At 36.2% G+C, this 21,602-nt stretch overlaps 1 protein-coding gene across 1 annotated transcript in view; it reads right to left on the bottom strand.

Moving 5' to 3' along the window:
- Window positions 1-21,596, bottom strand: part of GNAL (G protein subunit alpha L) — a 117,310-nt gene extending 95,714 nt beyond the window's left edge. The window contains exons 1-4 of the mRNA XM_008925562.4: window positions 21,424-21,596; window positions 21,023-21,095; window positions 20,135-20,189; window positions 19,831-19,950 (exon numbers count right to left, since the gene is read on the bottom strand). Of these exons, the coding sequence (XP_008923810.1) occupies window positions 19,831-19,950; window positions 20,135-20,189; window positions 21,023-21,095; window positions 21,424-21,562 (387 nt within the window). The 5' untranslated portion in view covers window positions 21,563-21,596. The remainder of the gene's footprint in view (window positions 1-19,830; window positions 19,951-20,134; window positions 20,190-21,022; window positions 21,096-21,423) is intronic.
- Window positions 21,597-21,602: the final 6 nt, after the last annotated feature.

Here is a 21,602-nt window from a genome sequence, read left to right as displayed (position 1 = left end):
CAGAGATATACTAGACTAACTACTATATTGTAAAATGTTTGAAAGCTGTTTTCATGGCAGCAAACATTTATTAACTGGATGGAATGTTCCCATTCCACAAAAAAAAAAGTCTTTGTTTTAGAGAGTGCTCAAGAGTCCAGAACAGAACATAAATTTCATGCTTACCATCTAAAGTCAATTTGTATGGATGATCAGAAATAGTCAGAAGTTAAAATTTAGTTGAGTTCTAATGAACACAGCTTGATTCCACCACTAAAATTTTCAAGATACATAGTGAATGAAGACTAAAAGGGTCAAATAGAACAATGATTAAAACAAAAAAGAAGATGTCTCATCTACGGACCAGAATAGCTAAAAATTTTGAAGTCTACAACTATGTTTACAAGAAAGTTAAAGCCAGAAGTTATTCAGTTCCATATTATATCTAAGGGTGTCAGTTCACAGCAAACTTCTTTTATTGTTTTCCTTTTGACACATAAGGTGTAAAACAGCATTTCTAAAATTCATCTACTAGAAAAGTGTGATTTCTGACTAGATAAAAGCATGACTGTCTCTGTAAATGTGGGTGCTATTTTTTTTTCTACTATCACTGCCTGATGTTTGTCTGCTATTAAGCTTTTTTTTTTTTTGTAAAATACATTTTGATACTTTTAGACACAGGACATGCTTCCAGCTCCTAAATGACCTGCAGTGCAATCTACTGTAGCGTGTACTGTACAAAGTTCTTTGGTATCCACAGGAACAGTTACCAACTGATGTGAACTTCCTTCCCTAAAGAGCTTGTTTGGAATAACAAACTACTCCAGGGGGAAATACATTATCTTGTCTAATCAAATGTTCAAGTGAAGCTCATTTCATTCCAGGGTTTTACTATGCATTGTGCAAATGTGTGTGACGCTGACCTTTAATTAAATCTCAACCTTAAAGGAAGACAGTAAAAGCTTAGTAGCCCAGACTGTGCATATGATTTTAAAGCTATATTTAAATGGTTCAAAGAATTAATAAAAATCTCCTGGTTTTTAGTGACTGTGTTCTCTAAGATGTTTGCTTTCGCATAATCTGTATAAGAGGGTTTTTGTAAACATCAGTAGTTATTTATTCTTACTTTGTACAATCAGCTTTAAAATAGAGATGTTAAACACACCACCTGATATACAGTTTGTATTATCAACATGCTTCCTTTTATCGAAGTGTTTTTAGATTACCTAAAAGTGTTCCACACTGAGAAATATGTACAGGACAGCATCACACACATGTAGGGCAAAAGTTCATTTTTCATGCCAGAGAGTTTGTGTCAGGTAGAAATATAACTCGGCCTCTCGTGATGTCTCCCCAGGTGGCAAAAAGCAGGAGCAGTCAAGCCACTCCTGAGAGGCCTTCTGCTGAGGAGATATCTTTCAGGTTGTCTCCTGCCCAGATCCCACTAGGGAAGGAAAGGACAAGTCAAGGATAGACAAGAAGGAAGAGGAAACCAGGGGAGACATTGAAGTGCCTTCTTCAGCATGCTTTTTCCTTCACCTCAACCATCCCAGGGCAGATGTCCCTAGACAGAAGATGAGAGCATCTAGCATGCTCATGGAGATTTGGGAAAGCAGAGCAGGAAAGTCTTTCTGACACTGTGAAAAGCACTAATAAAGAAGGACATATTCTGATAAATTATTCAAGTATGCAGTGTTGATTATGTGCATCTGTGAAAAAAAACACCCTACATAATTCCTGTGGTTAAACAGATATCGATACTGAATATTTTGCCACTTCTTTCAGACTACTTCAGAAAGACAATATAATTGCCCTATAAATAAAATAAGCAGCATAATAAACAACATCTAAAAAACTGGTCCAATACTGAGGTGTTACTATACTTCTGCTGTACTGGTCAAATACTATCTTTATAGTAAACACTTTAGTCATGCACACACAGTAAAAAGATTTCAGTAAATCAGAATAAATCTATTAAACCCTAAATACTCTTGCTTTTTTGTAAGCAAGAGTATTTGCTTACAGTATTTGCAAACCAGTTGTATTACGTCCCTTGAGCATTCTCTGCTTGTAAAGTGTAGAGTCATAAGTTTAAGGTAAAGAAGCTCTGCCATGCACCAAAGCTATATCTTTAAAATGTCTACATTTATTTTTTAAAATGGTCCTAATGAATCAATTACAAGTTTTACTCTGTTTGTTCTTAACATGTTTTTGACATCCATTCATGTATATGAGAATAAAATCTAGTTATTCTGTTATTTTCAGTTCTAGTTGGCTAGCTTTCAATCACCTCTTCTATCTGTCACTTTGTAAACCTTGGAAACTTATTCTCATCTTAAAAAAATTAACATTGTAACAAAACCTGCTTAAATTAAATTAGCTTTTGAGTTAAATGCAAGTTCTTTTTTTCTTTTTTTTTTTTTTGGTACTTACTTTGAAGAATAAAGTAACAGTATTAGCTCCTATTGATACATCATTGTACCAGTTTTGAACACATTTTTGTATATTTATATTTTAGATAACTTGTGTTTAGACACAAATGGAGGGTAATTTTATTCTGGTCTAAAGAGGGTTGATTTTTTTTTTTAATAAACCTGGTGACGAACATGCTCATGCCAATATTTTACTTCACATAATAAAAAAGTTAACTTCCTTTCCATGTGTCTCTTTACATGATCAGAAAACATCACCTTGTGATAAGAGAGCATTCAGGTTGTGGAGAACTGAACATGGAAACTAAGGTAAAGGATGGCAGCAATACAATTTAAAACAACTTACAAATACTATCAGATGCAGAGGAGCATTCAGCTTGCCTCCACACAGTACTTCTTATTCAAGTACTCAGCTAAAATGGCGTATTTTTGCAAAAACTGATATATATTCTCTTTCCATTTTTTCAGGTTACATAAATCCAGGTGGAAATGCAAAGGAGGGTGTATTTCTTCCTCTTTTTTCATCCATGAGAAAACAGGTGAAATAATTTAATGCTTGAGCTAATACAGGCACAGATATTAGAGGTCGTATTTAACATTTTTAGCAGGAGTTGAAAAGTTCAACCGAAAAGCTTCACTGGACTTTATGAAGACAAAACATTAGATCGTATCATATTTGCTCTTGATTCATCTCCTAAACAACATAATTTAGCTTAACTAAATTCTGAATTGACCCTCAGGCTTTTTAAATGTATGCATCAGACGCAAGTGTGCCTCTCTCATAGCACCTCAGAGGTTGTGCAACTTCAGGAGCTTCACTGTTAAGTAAGTATGTGTAAAATGGACTTATTCTTTCAGTAACTCCTACTGAGAGCAGTTTCCCCTCTGGATAGCCACAGGCTCTCTCATGATATCAGACAACTGCTTTTACAAGGACAGGCTGGTAGAAATGAGTAGATGATTCTCTTTTTGTAGAAGCCTCTCCTAACTTACAGAAAGAAAACCAGAAAGAAAACCATCATGCATTCTTGGCAAGAGAGGCAATATGCTCTCTCACACTTGCTACAGTGCAACTGGAAAAAATTAAATAAGGGTTAAAAGGGGAATCTCAATGGCATATAAGGTAAAGCTTTCACCTGAACAACAGCTATGATTCATTTGTTCTTTTAGTTGATCTATTTAAAAATGAATCAGCATAGTGCTGATATAGGATATATTGGAAAGTAATCTCTTCTGGAAATGACTTCTTAAAACCTTAAATTAAGAAGGCTTCTGCAGGGTTACACCAGAGGTCTTTCCAGCCCACTATCCTTTTTCAATAATGGATGCCCAAAAAGAGATTGGCAAGGTCAGGACAAGGATGCATAACAACACTTCTCCCTGAACAGTCTTCCAGGACTTCTCAAGAACCTGAGCCAAACAGAGTTTCTACATACTCAGGAGCCCTCAACTGATTTCTGTTTTGTGAACTCTGAACTCATCCCATCTCCTCCAACAGCCATGCAAACTTTATAAAACAGCTTCAGTTCTACATACTGTCGCTGACATGGCATGCATTGATTGGAACAATGCTCCATTTTTACCTCACATCCACAGGAACACTATTACACTGACTGATCCAATACCATGGCAATACATAAACAGAATTTAAATATATATACCTACAGGTACCGTCCCCAGCCACGTCTTTTGTGGCCAACTGACTACTCACTGGATTTTTGCATACCTGTCTATCTTATTTTCAGTAAAAATAATAGAGTAATAGAGCAGAAGTGGTTTGCAGTTACGCAACAAAGCCAAGGGAAAAGAGTTCTTGTGACATAAGACTCAAACAGCTATGTAAGTCTTTTGTATACTCAAGTTCATGTGAGTGGATTGCTTTTGAAAGGCATCAGACTAAGCCTTAAAGCTCCAGTCCACAAAGTTAAGTTTAGAAATAACTGCAGTGAATGTAGCTGTGTTTACTTATCCAAAAGGGCAAGGGTGAGCAAGACAGACCTGTTCTTCTACCACCTAACCGCTGCAAGAAATGTCAGTCTTCACATCAGAAGAAGCAAAACCAACACGCTGCACTGGGTTTCTTCTGATACACAGATTTCCAGTGGCTTTTGGTCTGACTGTAATCTCTGACTATAGATACAGAGGTGGAGGAAGTAAGCCTGCTTGTTTAGATAGCTGTCACCTTCCCATTACATCCTACTGCTTGTTCCCATCTCTGCTTTCTTCTTCCCCATTTTGTGTCACCCGCCCTCAGTTAAAACCACGGAAATGATCTGCACTAAAAATAACCTCTCCCTCCACCTCATTTGGTCAGGCCAAACAAACAGCTTTACCAGGACACAGCTGAGGGCACAGTGCAGGCATAAAAGTGGGAAAGCGGAGTGGATAGTGATGGGGGAGGGTTGGAGGAAGGAGCACGATGGCTTAGCCTGGCAGCATTGCTGGAACAAATGCATATGAAACTAAACAGTAAGCACTCCTCAGCAAGCACTCTTAGAGCAGCAACATGATTCAAAGACTGATGACTTGCTTAAAATATAAAATCTCGGGAGAAAAATAATTGATGTAGACACACAAAAAGGGTATCACATAAGCACATTTCAAAAAAGTAAATGAATTCCAAAGTCACTTGGTCAGTGATATGCCCTCCAGTCTTGAAACATCAGATCCCAACAAGAACCCATCCTTTCCACACTGGAAAAACCTGCCCAGAAAGAGTACGCACTGACACAACTCAGCCAGTCCTTGAGTACAGCAAACAAAGAGTGTTTAGTGCAAACTGTACTCTCACTAGAATTGAATGCCTGGAATTCCCCCCAAAATCAGGCTGACTGTCAGAGTCAGGGTTTTCTCCCTACTACATCCTCACATTCCATAGAGCAGCCCTTCATAAGCTGGTTAACAAACATTTTATTTTAAATTTCCCAAGCAAACCAATATGTTTCCCCACCACCACCACCTAATTATGTCATTTTCAAGGATGTTTTATTGTTCATATTTCATAAAGGGAAAAAGAAAAAGAAAACTTTGATTTACTGCATACTTTTTATCTCTCTATTTCCCCAAGGATTCAAACCCCTAAAATTTGTACCTTACATCTATCATGTAAGCATGGATCAGGAATGGTACTAGCATGACATTTGGCTATACTTGTAATATAATAATCACACCACTCCTAACGATCACTGAACCAACAAAAAAGAAAGATATGCCTTTCAATGTGATAATCCTTCGGGCCAACAACATTGCAAGATGCGTGTCAGCATATTTCCCTTTAAACCCACTTCATTAGGAACGCAGGAGCTACCACTAATGGGAATACGACATGGGAATTGTTTCTCCTTTCTACAGAATTTGCTATCACATGCAAGATAACTAATGAAACCTGATTTCCTATGATATGTGTCCGTAGCTCTTTAAACCTCTCTCTAGCAAAATCACCAGCTTTGTCTTAACTCTCAAAGTCGTCTTATGAAGACAAATGCACAACATACATCTCCCAAAAGCCTGCAGACTACCAAGGGTGGTTCTTGCCACAGGAGCCACGTGTCCTTCCATGCTTCCATACTTGGGAGCTTCACCAACACTTAAAAGCTACTCACCTGCCACCACCCTTCACCTGGAGAACTTTCTCAATGGTGCAACAGACTCGAGATAAACTTGTTCTGTTCTCCAAACTCTATTTTCATTTCTACATGCTCAAGGGCCTACAGCTACCAGCCTCTGAACTTGATTTTTCACCCTGCCGTTAGCCACCAGATGTCCTAGTTCTTGATCAGATTAGAACCTTGTAGGGCAGTAGGAACAGTCTAATACTTAAATGCATATATGCACACCAGTGCACATATGTATGAAAACAAAAACTCCTGCTTGCTGTTTTTAACTGAAAATATATGAAGGCATGCTCTTTGCTCCTTGGAGCCTTTAGAGATGATACTCCTGACTGCACTACTTCCCACAGCCATTTTTTTTCCGATTTTAGGAAAGAAAATGTTAGGCCCTAACTAATTAAGAGCTGTGTGTAACTCTCCATGAGAAGTACTAAATCTTTTGCATCTTGCCAGGAATTAGATTTAAAACAATCAACACGTGAAAGCACATGACAGTTTTGAATATGCTACATTACAGTCTGCTACACTGTCTGATAGCACCCTGGAAGAACATACACTATTTAAGAGAAATAATCACTCTCTGTTTACACAACATGGCCCTGAAAAATCAGGCAGATAACTAATGAAGTCTCTAGATTAATTCAATATGTGATTATAGAAGCTTTCATTTTAGAAAAGAAGTCCCAGGGGCTTTCAACCAACATGTCCATAGGATCTCTGTGAACTGAAAGGAAAGTGACAAATGCAAAAGACCAACTGACTCGACCTTGTATCTTCCAAAGTTTTCCAGATTTTCAGGAATTTTTAACTTCTTGAGCATGAGGTGATTCATGTCACTGAAAATACAGCCTTAAACGCCTGAAACCGGGCAGTTGTATCTCAGTGTATTTGTGAGACTGTGATAATTAAATTCACTGTTGTAGAATATCCCAAACATAGGGGCTACCATACATCACAGAAGAGAGGAATTTTCTCCTCTCCTAAACTTCATTTCCTCCCCTTGAAAAGACGGACACAAGAATATGTAATTACAGCTCTTTAAATACTAAAAATTGTATTTGGCTCCCTTTCCCCTTCAACTTGGAGTGTTCTCTTTCCAAGAATAAACATACCCAGTTTTCTTTGTCTCCTCTTACTCCTGATGCTCTCCTCTGGACTCCATTTGTGTACTTTTTTTTAAGTTCAGTTCCCAAAATTAGACACAATACCCCAGCTGAAGACTCAAAATTGCCAAAGAGTATGGCATAATTACTTCATGTTTTTTTTGTACAACAGCCTTGTTAATGCATCCCAGAATGAGTTAACTCATTGTTTGTGGTCCATTACTACAACAAAGAATTTTTCCTGCACTACAAGCAGTTTTTTTGCATCCTGTATCCTCTTCCATTCCCTTCCCTAGAGATTTTCTGTTTATTCCTGAGAGGCTGCCAGAAGGGGATGACTGGTTGGCCTGCTGGAGACAACCAAGTTTGACAGACTTAAAGGTACAGATTACCAAGATCCTATCCTTGTTCTTGATTTCTTGTACTTCTAAAAACCCCTCAAAGGTGGAACAGAATTGAACTATTTTCTATACTGAGTTGAACTATGTACTAGCACAACTAAGAGAGAAAATACGATGAACAGAGGTAGAGCTTTAAAAATGAAAAAAGTGAATCAAAAAAATATTTTAACAGTAAAAAGATGCCTTCTCTAGTAGCCACTCCTTACTATTTTTGTTCCTTTAATCACAATCTACAATGCTTTTTCCCACAAACCGCAAGTGCTGAATCATGTAAGACCTAAATTGACATAAAAATAACAAAATTCTGCTAGTTGCAGTGTTTCCCCAAGGGAGATCAAAAAGTTCAGACCATTTTCTCTTAGTGACACACAGCACTAGGAACTGCAAAGAAAAAAAAAAGGTGGCATTTTGGTATTTTTAAACATTTTATTTCTCTAATGAGAAGGGTTCCAAACAATGGTCTTCTTTTCTGCTAAATCAGGCAAACTGTAATGAACGATTAAGGAACTAGGAGCAGATTTGAAAGCACAAATGTCCTTTGTGGTACTGTAAACATTGCCTCTCCAAAATCAGGCTGAAGACCAATTTATTTTCCATTTTAAGAACAAAAATAAAGTGTGTTCTTCTGCACAGAAGAAAATATTAGTCATGGTAGATAATTTTAAAAATGCTTCTTCATAAGTCATACACGGCAGCATAGCAAATGAGAAGACATGTCATTACACATGAAAGAATAAAAAATTGAAAGCAATGGATTTTTTGAACAGACTAGTCAAAATGTATGACAGGTCTGAAAATACCAGAGAAGAATAAGGATAATTATCATTAATAGTACCCTTTGGGTTCTGCTAGTGTTGGTACAGAGACCTTCACACATATTCCTCTTACTTGCAACTGTGTTCAAGTTCTCCTGGAATTATAAAATAATCTAATATAATTCTATAAAGATATCAACTCAGTGTCAAAAAAACCAAAAAACCATAAACCCAAACCACCCCCCCAATAAAAAACACTAGATAATAAAAAAGAAAACATAACACCTTGAATACTGTTTGTAGTTCTGGTTTGTCACTGCAAACAGGGTCTAGTAAAACTAGAAGATACATGGAAGAGCAACAATAATGAGCAAAGATGTAATAAGCTAAGTAGACTCTTTAGCACAAAGACAAATATCTGAAGGGATATGATATGCAATGAGAGTGGCAATGTAGAAGAGATGAAATATTTCTAATAGAAAAAATAGGGAAGGCCAGTGGGCAGCAAGCTTGGAGGAAAAAAACCCAACAAAACAAACAAAACCCTCCAAATCAATCAAGTGGTACTTCCTCATACAATACATACTTAAACTGCAGAACTCACTGCCATAAATTAAAGCTCACACAGGTTGGGGGTGGGAGTGGGGGAGGGAAATTCCTGGAAGAAAAATCCACGAAATTTATTAAATACAGAAATACCACTCCCAGTCAAAAAATACCTCAGCCATAAAACTGTAGAGACTAGGACAATCAATGTGGGAAATACTACTATGTGCTTGTCCCCTTCTTAAACTCTTTTTCCTGTTTCACAATCAGTCATGGTCAGAGATGAGATCTTATGCTAAATGAACCCATGATCTGAGCTGGTGCAGTTTTCTTATGGTTTTATTAGGCTGTGCAAATCAATTTAAGGTAAATTATCTAAGACTGTGCATGAAACCTTTCGTTCTGCACAGAAAGTTATGCTGGTGCAGCCTACTGTTCAGCAAGCCTTTTAAAGATATTATTATTAAAAAAACCACAATATGAAAATGAATCACGGTGATTGAAAAGACCTACTGTTCACAGCTTAATAGCATCCACAGAACTGTCACTTATCTCAAAAAGATTTTGCTTATTTCAAGTTCTGTGCCAATCTTTAACCTACACAACTTTACCCACCCCCAAGAAAATCCATAAAAGTGCTCAACGACCTCCCAGATATAAAATTAACAGGGAAAAAATGATTCGCTTGTTTTGTTTTTCAATTGAAAGTATTTGTGATTTTTATATTATTATCACTGCATAACCGGAAGCTCAGCTGCATAAATGCTGTGCTGGTAGTACTAGCTGTGCATTTAGGTCCATATATATCCATCTGTTTAAGTCTTTGCAAGATTAGACCCTAGGGAATATAGCTGCTTTGGGTGACTTCTGTATTTACGGAATTTTATAGTTCTTGTCAGGCTTTCATTCATCAGTGAGAAGAATCAAACCCTGCTCTGTAGAACTGAAGGCCAAGGACGAAATTTAATCCCTTATTTCTTCAAAACCCAGTGAAAATCTTCTGGTGTCTGAGTGGCTGGCTCTCAGAAATGTCAAGAGCCATCTTCCTCTACTGACATGATTTTTAGTCCATACAATTATTTTTTAGTTATGATTTCTCATTTATGTATTCTCTGACTAATTGGACTTTTGGTCCATAATATACACTCTGCTGTTGGTTGGCATGTTAAGTTTGCTGTTCTTAAAATCTAGGGAGAAATGTAGCAGATAACAACAGTGATTAAAAATGCTAATTTTAGGGGTGGAAAAAGAAAAGCTCTACTGTTCAATGCTGTCCTAAATAAGTGAGTCTTCTCTTCCCAAAATGAAAAGGCAACACTGACATCGTGAGATGGAAAGATAAGGTAGAGGACACCTGCCTGCCTGAAGGAATATTCTCACTCAAATGTTTAAAGCTAAAAATCCTGCCATGAAGCTTCACTCTTCTGTGATCCCTGCTGGAAACCTGATAATTAATGACATAGTTTCAGTAGTAAGTGGTGAGACCTGACCTCTTCCTCTAGCCAGTGACAACACAGAAGCGACTGTATATTCATTGCATAGTTTTTTCATTCACATTTCTCCTCTGACTTTTTTTCTTTGCCCGGAGTTGAGAACTCCTCAAGGCACACAGCCTGCACCAAAGCCACTCTGGAGCTGACTGGCAATGAGGTCCTGCTGCTATTCGTGGTCAGCTGTAGGTCTGCCGGCAAGGGGCACTTAGTTGTCTGCACAGAGGGTAGCGAGGACATACTTTCCCTATTTCAGTTAACCATTCTTTGCCTTTTCTTGTTTTCCTACTTGACAGTTCTTAAATTTGATATTATTTAGCTCCTATGAAAGAAAGTATGTGGGTGTATGTTAAGAAAAGAACGATCTGCACAGCTCTGTCACTTAACATCCTATGGAAGTGAGGGTGGACGTGATCAAAAAGCGTTCACCGAATTAAGAGAGATAAGAGGGCTTGCATATCTTTAGCCTATTTTATCTTGCTAAACAATTTCACAGTTCAAAACAGTGGGATAATTATTTGCATTAGAATATGTTTAAGTCCTACTGACAGCACTAAGAAAATTCAAATGGAATGAATTGGCAGAAGTGTCAGAAAACGTTTACTTTTAAAAGATTTAAAAGGCAAAGTTCATCTCTAACGTTGACATAACAGAAAAAAATTCCAATATTCTTCTTGCCTAAGGATAAGTATCCTTTCAAAACATCCAGCATAGGTTTTTAAAACAAATACTAGTAGATTAATTACAAGAGTACACTTTAAACCAACCAAAATTAATCTACTGATTTAAAGCAAGAAACCATAATCTGCATGCTTCAAGTGATAGCTGGCATGCTTACAACCAGAGGTAGCTCTGTTCCAAGAAATTATTGCAAGAGCTTCCAAAGTAAAAGGCAATATAAACTTGAAACTGTGTTTTACAAATTACATTCTCCTGCTGACTCCTTTTAAAGAGAAGGTCCTAAAACTTGAATTGAATCTCTTTAACTACAGAAAAACAAATTATGTGACATAGGTGACAGAACAAAACCATAAACATTTTACGGAAACCTTTAGCAGTTAACTGCAAATGTGCATTGTTCTTGCCTTTTATCTGCTTGAGAGTCCTATTTACATTTATTGTAAAGAGCTTCTTAGATACTCAGGGGAAAGATTGTTCATGATACTTTTTGGTTTCAACCTATTTACTTCATTGTATGAAAGGTATACATAGAGTCTTCTGTTCACATTGTTTAGCTTGCTCTCTATTCCTCAGCTCAGGTTGCTACCTTCTGCAAACTGAACATCCTGCCTGTTGGTGCAGACTATGTTGACATTAAAAAAGATAATCCACTGTTGACAATAAGTACAAGCTATGGAGGTGATGAAAAAAACAAGCAAAGGTCTAATCTGGCAACGCTCAACACTGCTTCAGAAACGGAAGCTGTGATCTCATCAGGTGCTGAAGAGAGGGGATGCAGCGCTTCGCTGTTGTGCAGATGAACACTCACTTATTTGAAACTCTAAATAATGACACTCATAGTATCTGAGTAGGTGATATCCTCTGATCCATAGTCTCCACGGGTTTCAGTGACAAGACGCACACATGTGATGATTTATCCCCGATCTGCACATTTTTATCGTGGTCACTGAAGTTAAAAAAAGAAAAAAAGATTCTCCCTAACTAGTGAACACGTTACTTTTACAGAGTAGTCAAAAATGGCAAAAGCAGCCATCAACCTGCTACCCTTATTTTAGGAGATTAAAAAAAATTCATTGATAATAAGGACAATCACGAAACATACTCTGATATGTTTACCTTTTCTTTGGTTGTGATGGAAATTCTGTTTTAACATACTTTATAAATAATGGCAATTAATTAAAAATTTAAATACCCTTCTTCTGAAAACTGCCACTTGTAAAAGTCTGAAATGTCATCATCCTTGGACTAAAGGGATAGCGTGTCTTCATTAAGAATGTGGTTACCTTTTGCATGCATTTACACTGACTTTCATTATAATTCAGTTTGATTTACACATAAGGCAACAAACAAGTGAATTTCTTGCAAACATTTTAAATCTTCTCCAGAGATTTCAATGCAACTCAATCTAAGTGGTAAAAATTACGAGAATTTCTTTTCTATTTTTTTCCCTGAAGAAAAGAGTGGCAATCAGGATCAGTTTGATTCTGGCCAGGCTACTACACCTCTGCCAAGCACCAATGCTATTCCTTCAGCTGTCTTTCCAAACCTTACCGCCTGGGATAGCGAAGGACTGCTGCCACCTCCACATTGCAGAATCACTTCCAGAAGATACCCTAACAGCAGCCACAGCTGTGAAGGAATTCAAAGCAGCAGCCCCCCAACAATCACAGTTTAAAATAAATCAGTGTCCTTCACAGACCTGTGGCCAGTACAAAGATGAGGATAGTACAGCCTTTAAACTATTGCTTCTGCCTTTCTTAAATTCAAAATTAGGGTGTACACTGAAAAGTACTGGATTTAAAAAGAAATATTCTAAAGCTCATAAATGATTCTCTAATACATTTTTGGTTCTGTGAGGAAAATCAGTCACTCCTACTTAAAATGATAATTCAAGTTATTATTCTTCCCGTTGCCATCAAATCAATATCCAAATTTAGATGTAAAAATATTTTTATCCTTGTAAAATGCGATAGAAGTATGTAAAATTTTCAGCTAAAACTGTAGCAAAAAAAGGTAGAATGTGATATTTAGTATTAATAATTTGCAGTAGCTGACTGGATGCTGGACTGACTCTCAAAAACCCTCAAATTAATTTGTATTCCTAGGTACAAAACTTGAAAGTAATATCAGAAAATCTCAATAATTTTGGAGACCGCAGAAATAACTTAAGTTTTAGTTAGTGGTAATAATAATAAATGATAATATCTTCCCGGTTTCACAGTGATGATAATGTGATGATAATAAAGGCAGGCTGGATGAAGTGTGAATACCACCTCACTATCTAAAAAATCAGATTCACAATATAAGATAGCAAACATTTAATTTGGTGTTACTATGATGATGTAATATTTAATGTAACACTGCACTTAATTCATAAGCAGCATTGTTCATAAGACTTTCTCAAGTAACTGTATTTTTGGGATGTAATTCATTATTTTGCACTGTAAGCTGTGAAAAAAACCAACCCTCTATAAAAGGTAAATTACATGTGAAAATGGTGAACTTTTCCCATATATTTCAAAGTTGAATCTGTTCTTAAAAATATTGAGATAGGAAGGCCTAGAAAAAAATGCAGAATTTAATATCTTATTTTAATTTTTTTTCTGAATACAACTTCTATTTATTAACTTCAGACGATTTGTGATCATGTACAGGATTTCCTATGGCTCCCAACCTCCGTATTTCTACTGTTAATTGTTGGGGGCCTAAGTAGATCCCTGAGCTCCTTTCCTGGGATACAAATTTAATTATTTACTTATCATTGGTATAAACTGTTGTGGTTCAGTGAGTTTAGAACAAGGGGAGAAGGAAATATGTTGTTACACTTTTATTAAACAGAGCAGTGTTCTACCAGAGCAAAAACCTTACTTGACTTTATGCTTGATCATAAGGAATTCTTTTGTCTAAAGCAAGCACCACCCCAAACACAAATGGTGTATTTTAAGCAAGAAATCCTGAGCCTCACAGAAGAGCTGTACTTTACAGAAAACACTCCAGTTTAAAGCTCCATGTGTTTTCACTAAAGTCAGAGTATTTATTAATGAATTCAAATAAAGGAATTAAAGACAGTCACGGTACAATTTTGTAATTTTACAGTTCCAGTATATATTATAAATTTGAGAAATTGAAAGGTTTTAAGGTTTGTTGGTTTGCTTTTCTTTTTTTTTTTCCTTTTCCCCCCCCCCAATTGTCGTATATTTGCTTGTACTACGATCCCAATTCTAGTTTTTATATTTTTGAACACAGTTAAAATAATGACTGATTATTTCTGAAAGCTCTACAGGATTGACTGATCTATCAACAGCAAACTTAATGCTTACAGAGAATAAGAACAAAATAACATGTAACACTGAAGTATTTTTTTGATCTCACGTATGAAATGCTTGTAACTTTTACTTCAACATCAACTAATCAGAACACTAGGGACTCAGTTTGCTGATTTAATGAAATGCAAACATGCTTACACTACATCTGTATGCAAACAGGTATTTCATACAGAAGGAAAAGTATTCCTGGGAATCAGCAGAGTCTGCTCTTAACATGAAAAAAGCGCAACTTCAGTATCTGCTGTTAATTAACAGCGTACAGCAGGAAAACAACTGCCATCACAGCTACCATAACGAAAATTTCATCTGTTTCCTGATTGCTACTTCTTCCTAACATCCACTACTTTTCAGGATCAGTTCTCTTGACAATTTTAACCTTTTTATGAAGACTAAGGAGCTGCCAACAACTATAATAGTGAACGCATTTTCAGCTGTCCTTCTCTGACAGCCTTCTTCATTAGTTCTTCAGGTGTTACTAATTCAGGGTAGAAATAATGTTGTTGGACCTACACAACTTAATCATGACCTGGCCTTTCTGATACTTTTTGTTTGTTTAAATAGGAAAAGATGTGTTTGTGTAAATATGAAAAACTACCAGTGTGCATCTTAGATTACAAAACCCCACAAATTACTTACTTAATTTTTAAAAGTCTAATTGATTTTAAAGAGTTAATATTGACTCATGCCATAGTAATGTTAAGTATTGCTGTCACAGGTAGTTATAAAAACTTATGTTCATTCTGCCCAAAACGGTAAACAAAGCCCTGGAGTAAAAATATAGATAGAAAAATCAAGTGAAGCCATTTGAGTTGCAATGCTCACTGTATTCTCTCTTTTATTTTATGGCATTTTCATGTAAAACATTTTATATTTTCACACTCACAAGAAAGATGGAAATATTGTGAGTTATTTGAAAACCAAAAAACGTGAGATGATGGTATTTTGTAACTCCTTTGGGATATATCAAGTACATATTAAAGGGATACTTAAAACAATTTGCAGACAAATTGGATACTAAAGTCACAGGATTAACTTCACAACCCAAGCAAGTTTAACCATATATGAACTATACTTATCATGTTTTTAATATTTTATTTAATTATTTATCCAGGATAAAGATTTTCTACAGCCCAACAATACACTTCACTTGATCAAGATTTTCAGTTGCTTCAAACACTGAGATACACACTGTGAAAACCAGAGATCACCAGGCATCAACAAGAGTTTGAATTTGATACCAGCTCTCATAAAAAATTTGAAAAAAAAATACATGTAACTTCAAATCTTGACCCAAAGTATTTTTGTTTCTTTCTTGTGTTGTTATATTATGAATACAAAGTCCTAATTTTTAAGAAGAAAACGTGAAGGAAAATTAAAGTCCTCAAATTGAACTCAAACTGTAATATCTCAAAATGTAAAGCAAAACACAGACCTGATTAATCTAAAGTGCTGTCAATGCCCACATTAACATTTCATTCTTAAGAGCTAAATTAAAGAGCTTGCCTGACCAATAAAGTAGCTGTAAAAATTATATTTGAAACTCACATACTAAAATCCGCACAAGGGGCTACATCCACACAATTCACAATTTCATGAAAGTTCAAGTTTTGCCTCTCTAAAACATTCTCTGCAAAGGAAAACAAATCTTATGAAAACTCTCCCCCTTCCCTAAGACCCAGGTGAAGTGTTTATATGTTCTCTCTTAAGCAGGTGATTCACGTTCACCGGTACCTGGTTCATATGGCCAAACACTTGGCTGTCCAGCCCAGGGGCAGGTAACCATTCCCTGCTTTTTTCCTACACACAACTCATCAGATGAGCTTGATCCAAGACACACGTTATGCAAAGCAACTTAATTGGGCTACATTTTTGGAGAAGACAAAGGGTAAAGGAATTATATACTGAGCAGCTTTGTGGTGCCCACAAAATTCAAATACTTCAACAGAAACAAATGAACTTGAGTAAACACACCCTTACATAATACACCATGTTTTTCCACAGCCAGCATAATATGGCCTTAATATGTTCCCTCTGATTCACAAAGGACAAAACAAATTCCCATCAATAAAGGATTAAGATTGGAGCAGGTCAATTCCTGTAAACTTTAGCAAATATCAATCAACACTTTGCCAAAAATAATAAAAAAATCCTTTTTGATAGAGCACGTTTCAATTTCAGTGTTAAAGCCCTTCTGCTGTTTCTACACTGGACTATGGAGCTAATAATGCCTAAACTAGTCAGATAAAAATTTAACTTGATTCCTTTCACAACATAAAGGAAGAAAATACAGTGAACATTTGACTTATTTATATTTATTAACTTTGTAAAAACTCTAGCCCTTATGATTTATAGAACTGGACCCCATCAGTCACCCAAGAAATATTTTGTAAAAATTGTACAGTCTTTCATAAAAGTAATGAAAGACAACATAAAAATTATAAGAGAAATCAAGAAAGTTTTGTTTTATATCAAATAAATGAATCTTCAAGGTAGCATAACTAAACCAAACTAAAGAATAATTTTTAAAAAGTAAGTAAAACTATTGTAGGGGGCACTCTGTAGACTCTTAAAGTAATGTTAGAAGTCTGTAAAGAGAAAACTATTTGTCTTAAAATTTGTATCACTACTTAATAAAGTGTTCTGCTTACATTTTGTAGAAAGCTAAGTAATGAAGAAAACAGACAAACAGAAACCCTAAATAACTATCAGAGTCTAAATGTGAAACCCCCATCTTTACTCAAAATTCTCTGAATTTCAGCCATAAATTGCAATTAAGAGTATGATTTCATCCATAGAAAACAGTATTTTCATACCCACCTATTTTAATTAGCAAGTAAATGTATATTAGTTAATTTGTATGTAGTTTAGGAATGTCTGTCCAAGCACATCTGTATGTCACAAATATATTTAAATTAGCACCCCATGAGTGTTGGTTCTATTGTGCCATCAGTGAAGTTTTTGCATTGCATCAGGGATCTGTCTTTGAAGACTCATGATAAGGTGCTGTCATTTTGCCACATTTGGCATGCAATGTATCTGAAATGTATCTTCAGCTAACACACATTGACTTTTATGACATATATTACATGGCTAATATCATCCAAAAATAACACATCTGTAATTCATATTGCAACACTAAGTGTCTTTAACAGCTCATCACCATCCATACTGTTAAAAACCCTAAAACTGCCTCTTCCCTCCTTCATAGAAAGAAGGGTAACCTTTGTCACATTTCAGAATATCCCAAAATTTACCCCAGAGTTGCCCATTTCTTCCTTTACAACTGTTTTTAAGTAAGGATGATTAGACCTTGAATGTCTACTGTTAAATACTGAAGGCCTTATTCCATACCTCAGCTATTAATTATGGAATCAATAATGCTTAGCAAAGGATGCCTAACTGATTATTACCCAAGTATTTATTTTTATATTTCTCCTTACCCAAAAATATTAAATGGGTCAAAAGTTATTTCAGCTGGAAGCCTAATTTTACTTTATCATTGACTTAAACTGGAGTAGAATCAAGCCCTGAAGCACAATAGCACTTTTTTTTTTTCAATCTGTCTTGCTCACAAATCTTCCTGGAGATAAATAACATACTAAACATAGAAAAATTAAAAAAAAGCAAGCCAAACCAAAGAATCTAAAAAAGGCATACTTTACATTTTACAAATATTAAACCTATGAATTGAGCTGATAAGAAAGCAAGGGGGAAAATATAAAAGTGACACAGAAATATATTTACTTCTAAACCAGCACCAGATTTCTTTTTTTGAACTTGTTACAACTTTTAAATTTTTTTAATTAGGAGTAGTAATTGACACTATTTCAAATAACATGATGGTATTTTCAGAAAACCTACTTAATTAAAAAACACTTATTAATATTTTTACTTTAAACCAAAATGGACTTTGAATCGAGATTTCAAATGAATTATTAATTGTTTCAAAGTCCACTGGGTCCTATTCTTTCCCCCTCCAAGAAGGCTAAATTTTCCTCTGTAAAAAAATATCGAACAGTGAGTCAAATTTGACCAGATATAGTCAGCTTCTGTGAAAAAGGAGGAAATTTGCAAACAATAAAAATAAAAAATATCTCCAGCCCTATGGAAAGTCCAGTTTAGCTCTCTTTTATCCCAGAAACTCAAAATAACAGATCTACTATAGAGAACTGCAAAGTATATATGCCACCATTTATTTTACTCAAGCATCTAAGGGTCAAAATTAAAGCAAAAAAAAAATCCACATAAAATGAGCAACAAATGCTTCAGAACTTTAATACCTGCATAAGACAAATATTTCATGTCAAGCTCACATTCCATTTCTAAAAAGAGTTTCTCATTTTCTCTAACTTGCATCCACCAATTGAGCAATTATGCAATATGTGGGTGTACCTTGCAGTCGTTTTCTTAACATCTGCATTCTGTGTTAAATTCTAGCTGTACAAGATGTCTGATAATTTTTCTTTATCTTGAACCTTCAAAGTGGTAGGTTTACCACAGGCAAAATCACACATCAGAGAATATGAGTCATATAATAAAGAAACGACTCTTCCCCTTCTCCCCCTTCCACCCTGAAGCTATAATAACCTAAAGACACTCTCTTGTAAATGCCTTCTCTGGTAATATTGATAGCATGTACAACTCACAATCATTTAGCCAATGAATGAAGATTTTTTTAAGTCCTTACTGTATCCATAACAAATTGCTTTCAGTATCATTTTAAGGCAAATTAAAAATTGTGCTACTGCAAAAATAAAATTCAGAATGTCTGTGCACTTGCTTTCATATAAAGCATGAAATATGAAACATTCTATGCATGTTCCTATAAATAATAACATAAAAAGATAAAAATAATTTAACATAAGATGCCTATGCAAGTTAATCTGAAAAGTATCTCTCATTTGTCTACAAAAGAGTAGCTTCCATACAGAAATCCTTAATTTTCAAATGATTCCATATCAAAAGAAGGCAACATTTACATACAAGCAAATCACTGCTCATGCCAACTACAGTACATGAGGAAGCAAACCAGCACCTTACTTGACCACTGCTTATGCGAGCTTCCACTCTGAAGTGCAGTCAATTTGGGAAACAACACTGAGGCCACTCCAGCCTTTTATTTCCTTTTATATCCTTTTCTGTAGGTAGACAGTAACTCCTCAGGCTAACATCCTGCATCTAATTCCATGTAGGAAATCAGCTTTCAACAAAGTCTTATTTGATTTGTCAATATGTATGATTGCATCAGAAAATTTGCAGAGAACTAAATGCAGAAACAGCAGCATTTACAAACAGCAGCAAATAAATCCATAACAACAAAACCCTGCACCACTAAAACAGGTGCAACCACCACAGTCTTGTAAGAAAGTTAACCAGAGGTGATGCTGGCATAAGGTCTTCCCATGACCATCTTCCAAAAAGTAAAAAACCCCAATGTTTCAGTAAATCAAAGTGAAGCAACATGTTCCCCCTTGAAGCAGAATAAATGAGTGGTTTGTATTCTTACCTGTGTATAGTCAAAGTCAGAAAGAGGAGCTATACTCTTGATGTAGTCCATTCGAAATTGGTTTTCTGGGTTGGCCAATGGAACTGGGGGTATTAAAGTGCTCATTGCTGAAACTATAGTCTAGAATTGGATAAAACAAAAAACCAAACACATTAATCTGGATAAACGCGGGATACAGGATCAATAGAAGATAATCCAATCTGATCAGCAAAATGGGATTTCTCTCATCACAATCTTGGAGAGCACAATCCTTCTCATTCCAGCAAAACCAAGCATTTAAGAACAGTATAAAGTGTGTTCTTACCACAATCGCATCTTTAACATTTTTCCGAATATCCAGTATTTTCTGTTTCTTTTCTCTGCATTAAAACAGAAATATTAACACTTTGATTTTTTCTTCCAAAGCAGTTCAGTCAATTGCATTTAATTTTTTTCACTGATCGCTTGTTTATCTGCTCTTCAATCATTAAAACAGAAAAAAAAAAGCAAGAAAAATATATTTTCCCCTTATCCCTTTTCTTGCACAATATGAAGAGCAATGCACATTCATCCCTGATACATTTTTTTTTAAATCAGACAATCATGGACACATCTGCAAAGCCTCCCCTGATGGAACTGGAAGTCATTCTGTCATTTCTACAACGTGCTGTAAACATGCTTGAAATTAACAACACGTAGTTGAAGGCAAACAGATATCTAAAATTAATGCTGTGGATTAATAATGATTTCTGGCAAAGAGTTCTTCAGAGAGAAAATGATGTAGCCTCACAAAACAGGATGATTTCTAACAAATATGTAAAATTAGTTTCAGTTTTACGCTAACCCCAACACCGGAAAAACAGCACACACTGTCATCCTGAATATGACTTGACATGTATTTTTATATTACAGACAGATGCAATATTTGGTTATTTGCTTCTATGTAAAAAGTAGTCGCCATGTTGTTGCTACACAGGGGCCTGTCAAGCGCTGCAGTAGCAACAGTGTAAAATACAGTAAAGGGGCCAGAAGGAGAAAATGCAAACATACAATAGCAACAATTTCCTTATTCTCACTCGCCTCCCTCCCTCCAAACGCAGTGTCAAGCCATCAAAACACAGGGGATGAGAGGAGAAATTTCCTAGCCTACTGTGTGTTAACCTGTTTCCAACATTTAAGGAAAAATAAGTCACAAAGTGTCAATAATTCTTACTCTGAATTAAATCCATTGACATGTAGGATTCGCATTTGTTTCACAATAGTGCTTTTTCCTGACTCACCAGCCCCTAAAAGAGAAAGAAGGGAGAACATTGTGATATACGGTTCAGGCTGGGGGGGGGTTGGAGTGTTTTTTGTGGTTTTTTTTGGACGCGACAGCATCTCCCACCTCGGCAGCATTTCTGTATGTGTGCATCCATGTGGCTCAGGCGCTGAGCTCGATCTGTGGACGCCTCGCTCACTGCTCAATACAACAGCCTACGTTTTCCATACCTAAGGCGCACGCCGCATCTCCCCTCTCCGCATCTCCCCTCTCCGCTCGCCCTGCCGCCCCGGCGGGCTGGGGCAGATGCCCCCTCCTCTCCCCGTCCCCCACCTCTGCCCCTTCCTTCTTACCCAGGAGCAGCAAGCGGTGTGTCGCTTTATAAGCCAGCCTCTCTTTCTGCAACTGCTTCTCTATTTTTTTGTTGGCTTCTCGCTGCGCTTTCTCATCGATACGCTGATCCTCCGTTTTGCTGTTGCCCAAACACCCCATAGCCGCTGCTTAGGGTGGATGTCAAATCGCTGCCTTCACA

This window comes from Manacus vitellinus, unplaced genomic scaffold (genome assembly GCF_001715985.3).
Source record: "Manacus vitellinus isolate BGI_N305 unplaced genomic scaffold, ASM171598v3 scaffold_1_pilon, whole genome shotgun sequence".
Taxonomy (NCBI): Eukaryota; Metazoa; Chordata; class Aves; order Passeriformes; family Pipridae; genus Manacus; species Manacus vitellinus.
This window is presented reverse-complemented; position numbering and strand designations above follow the sequence as displayed.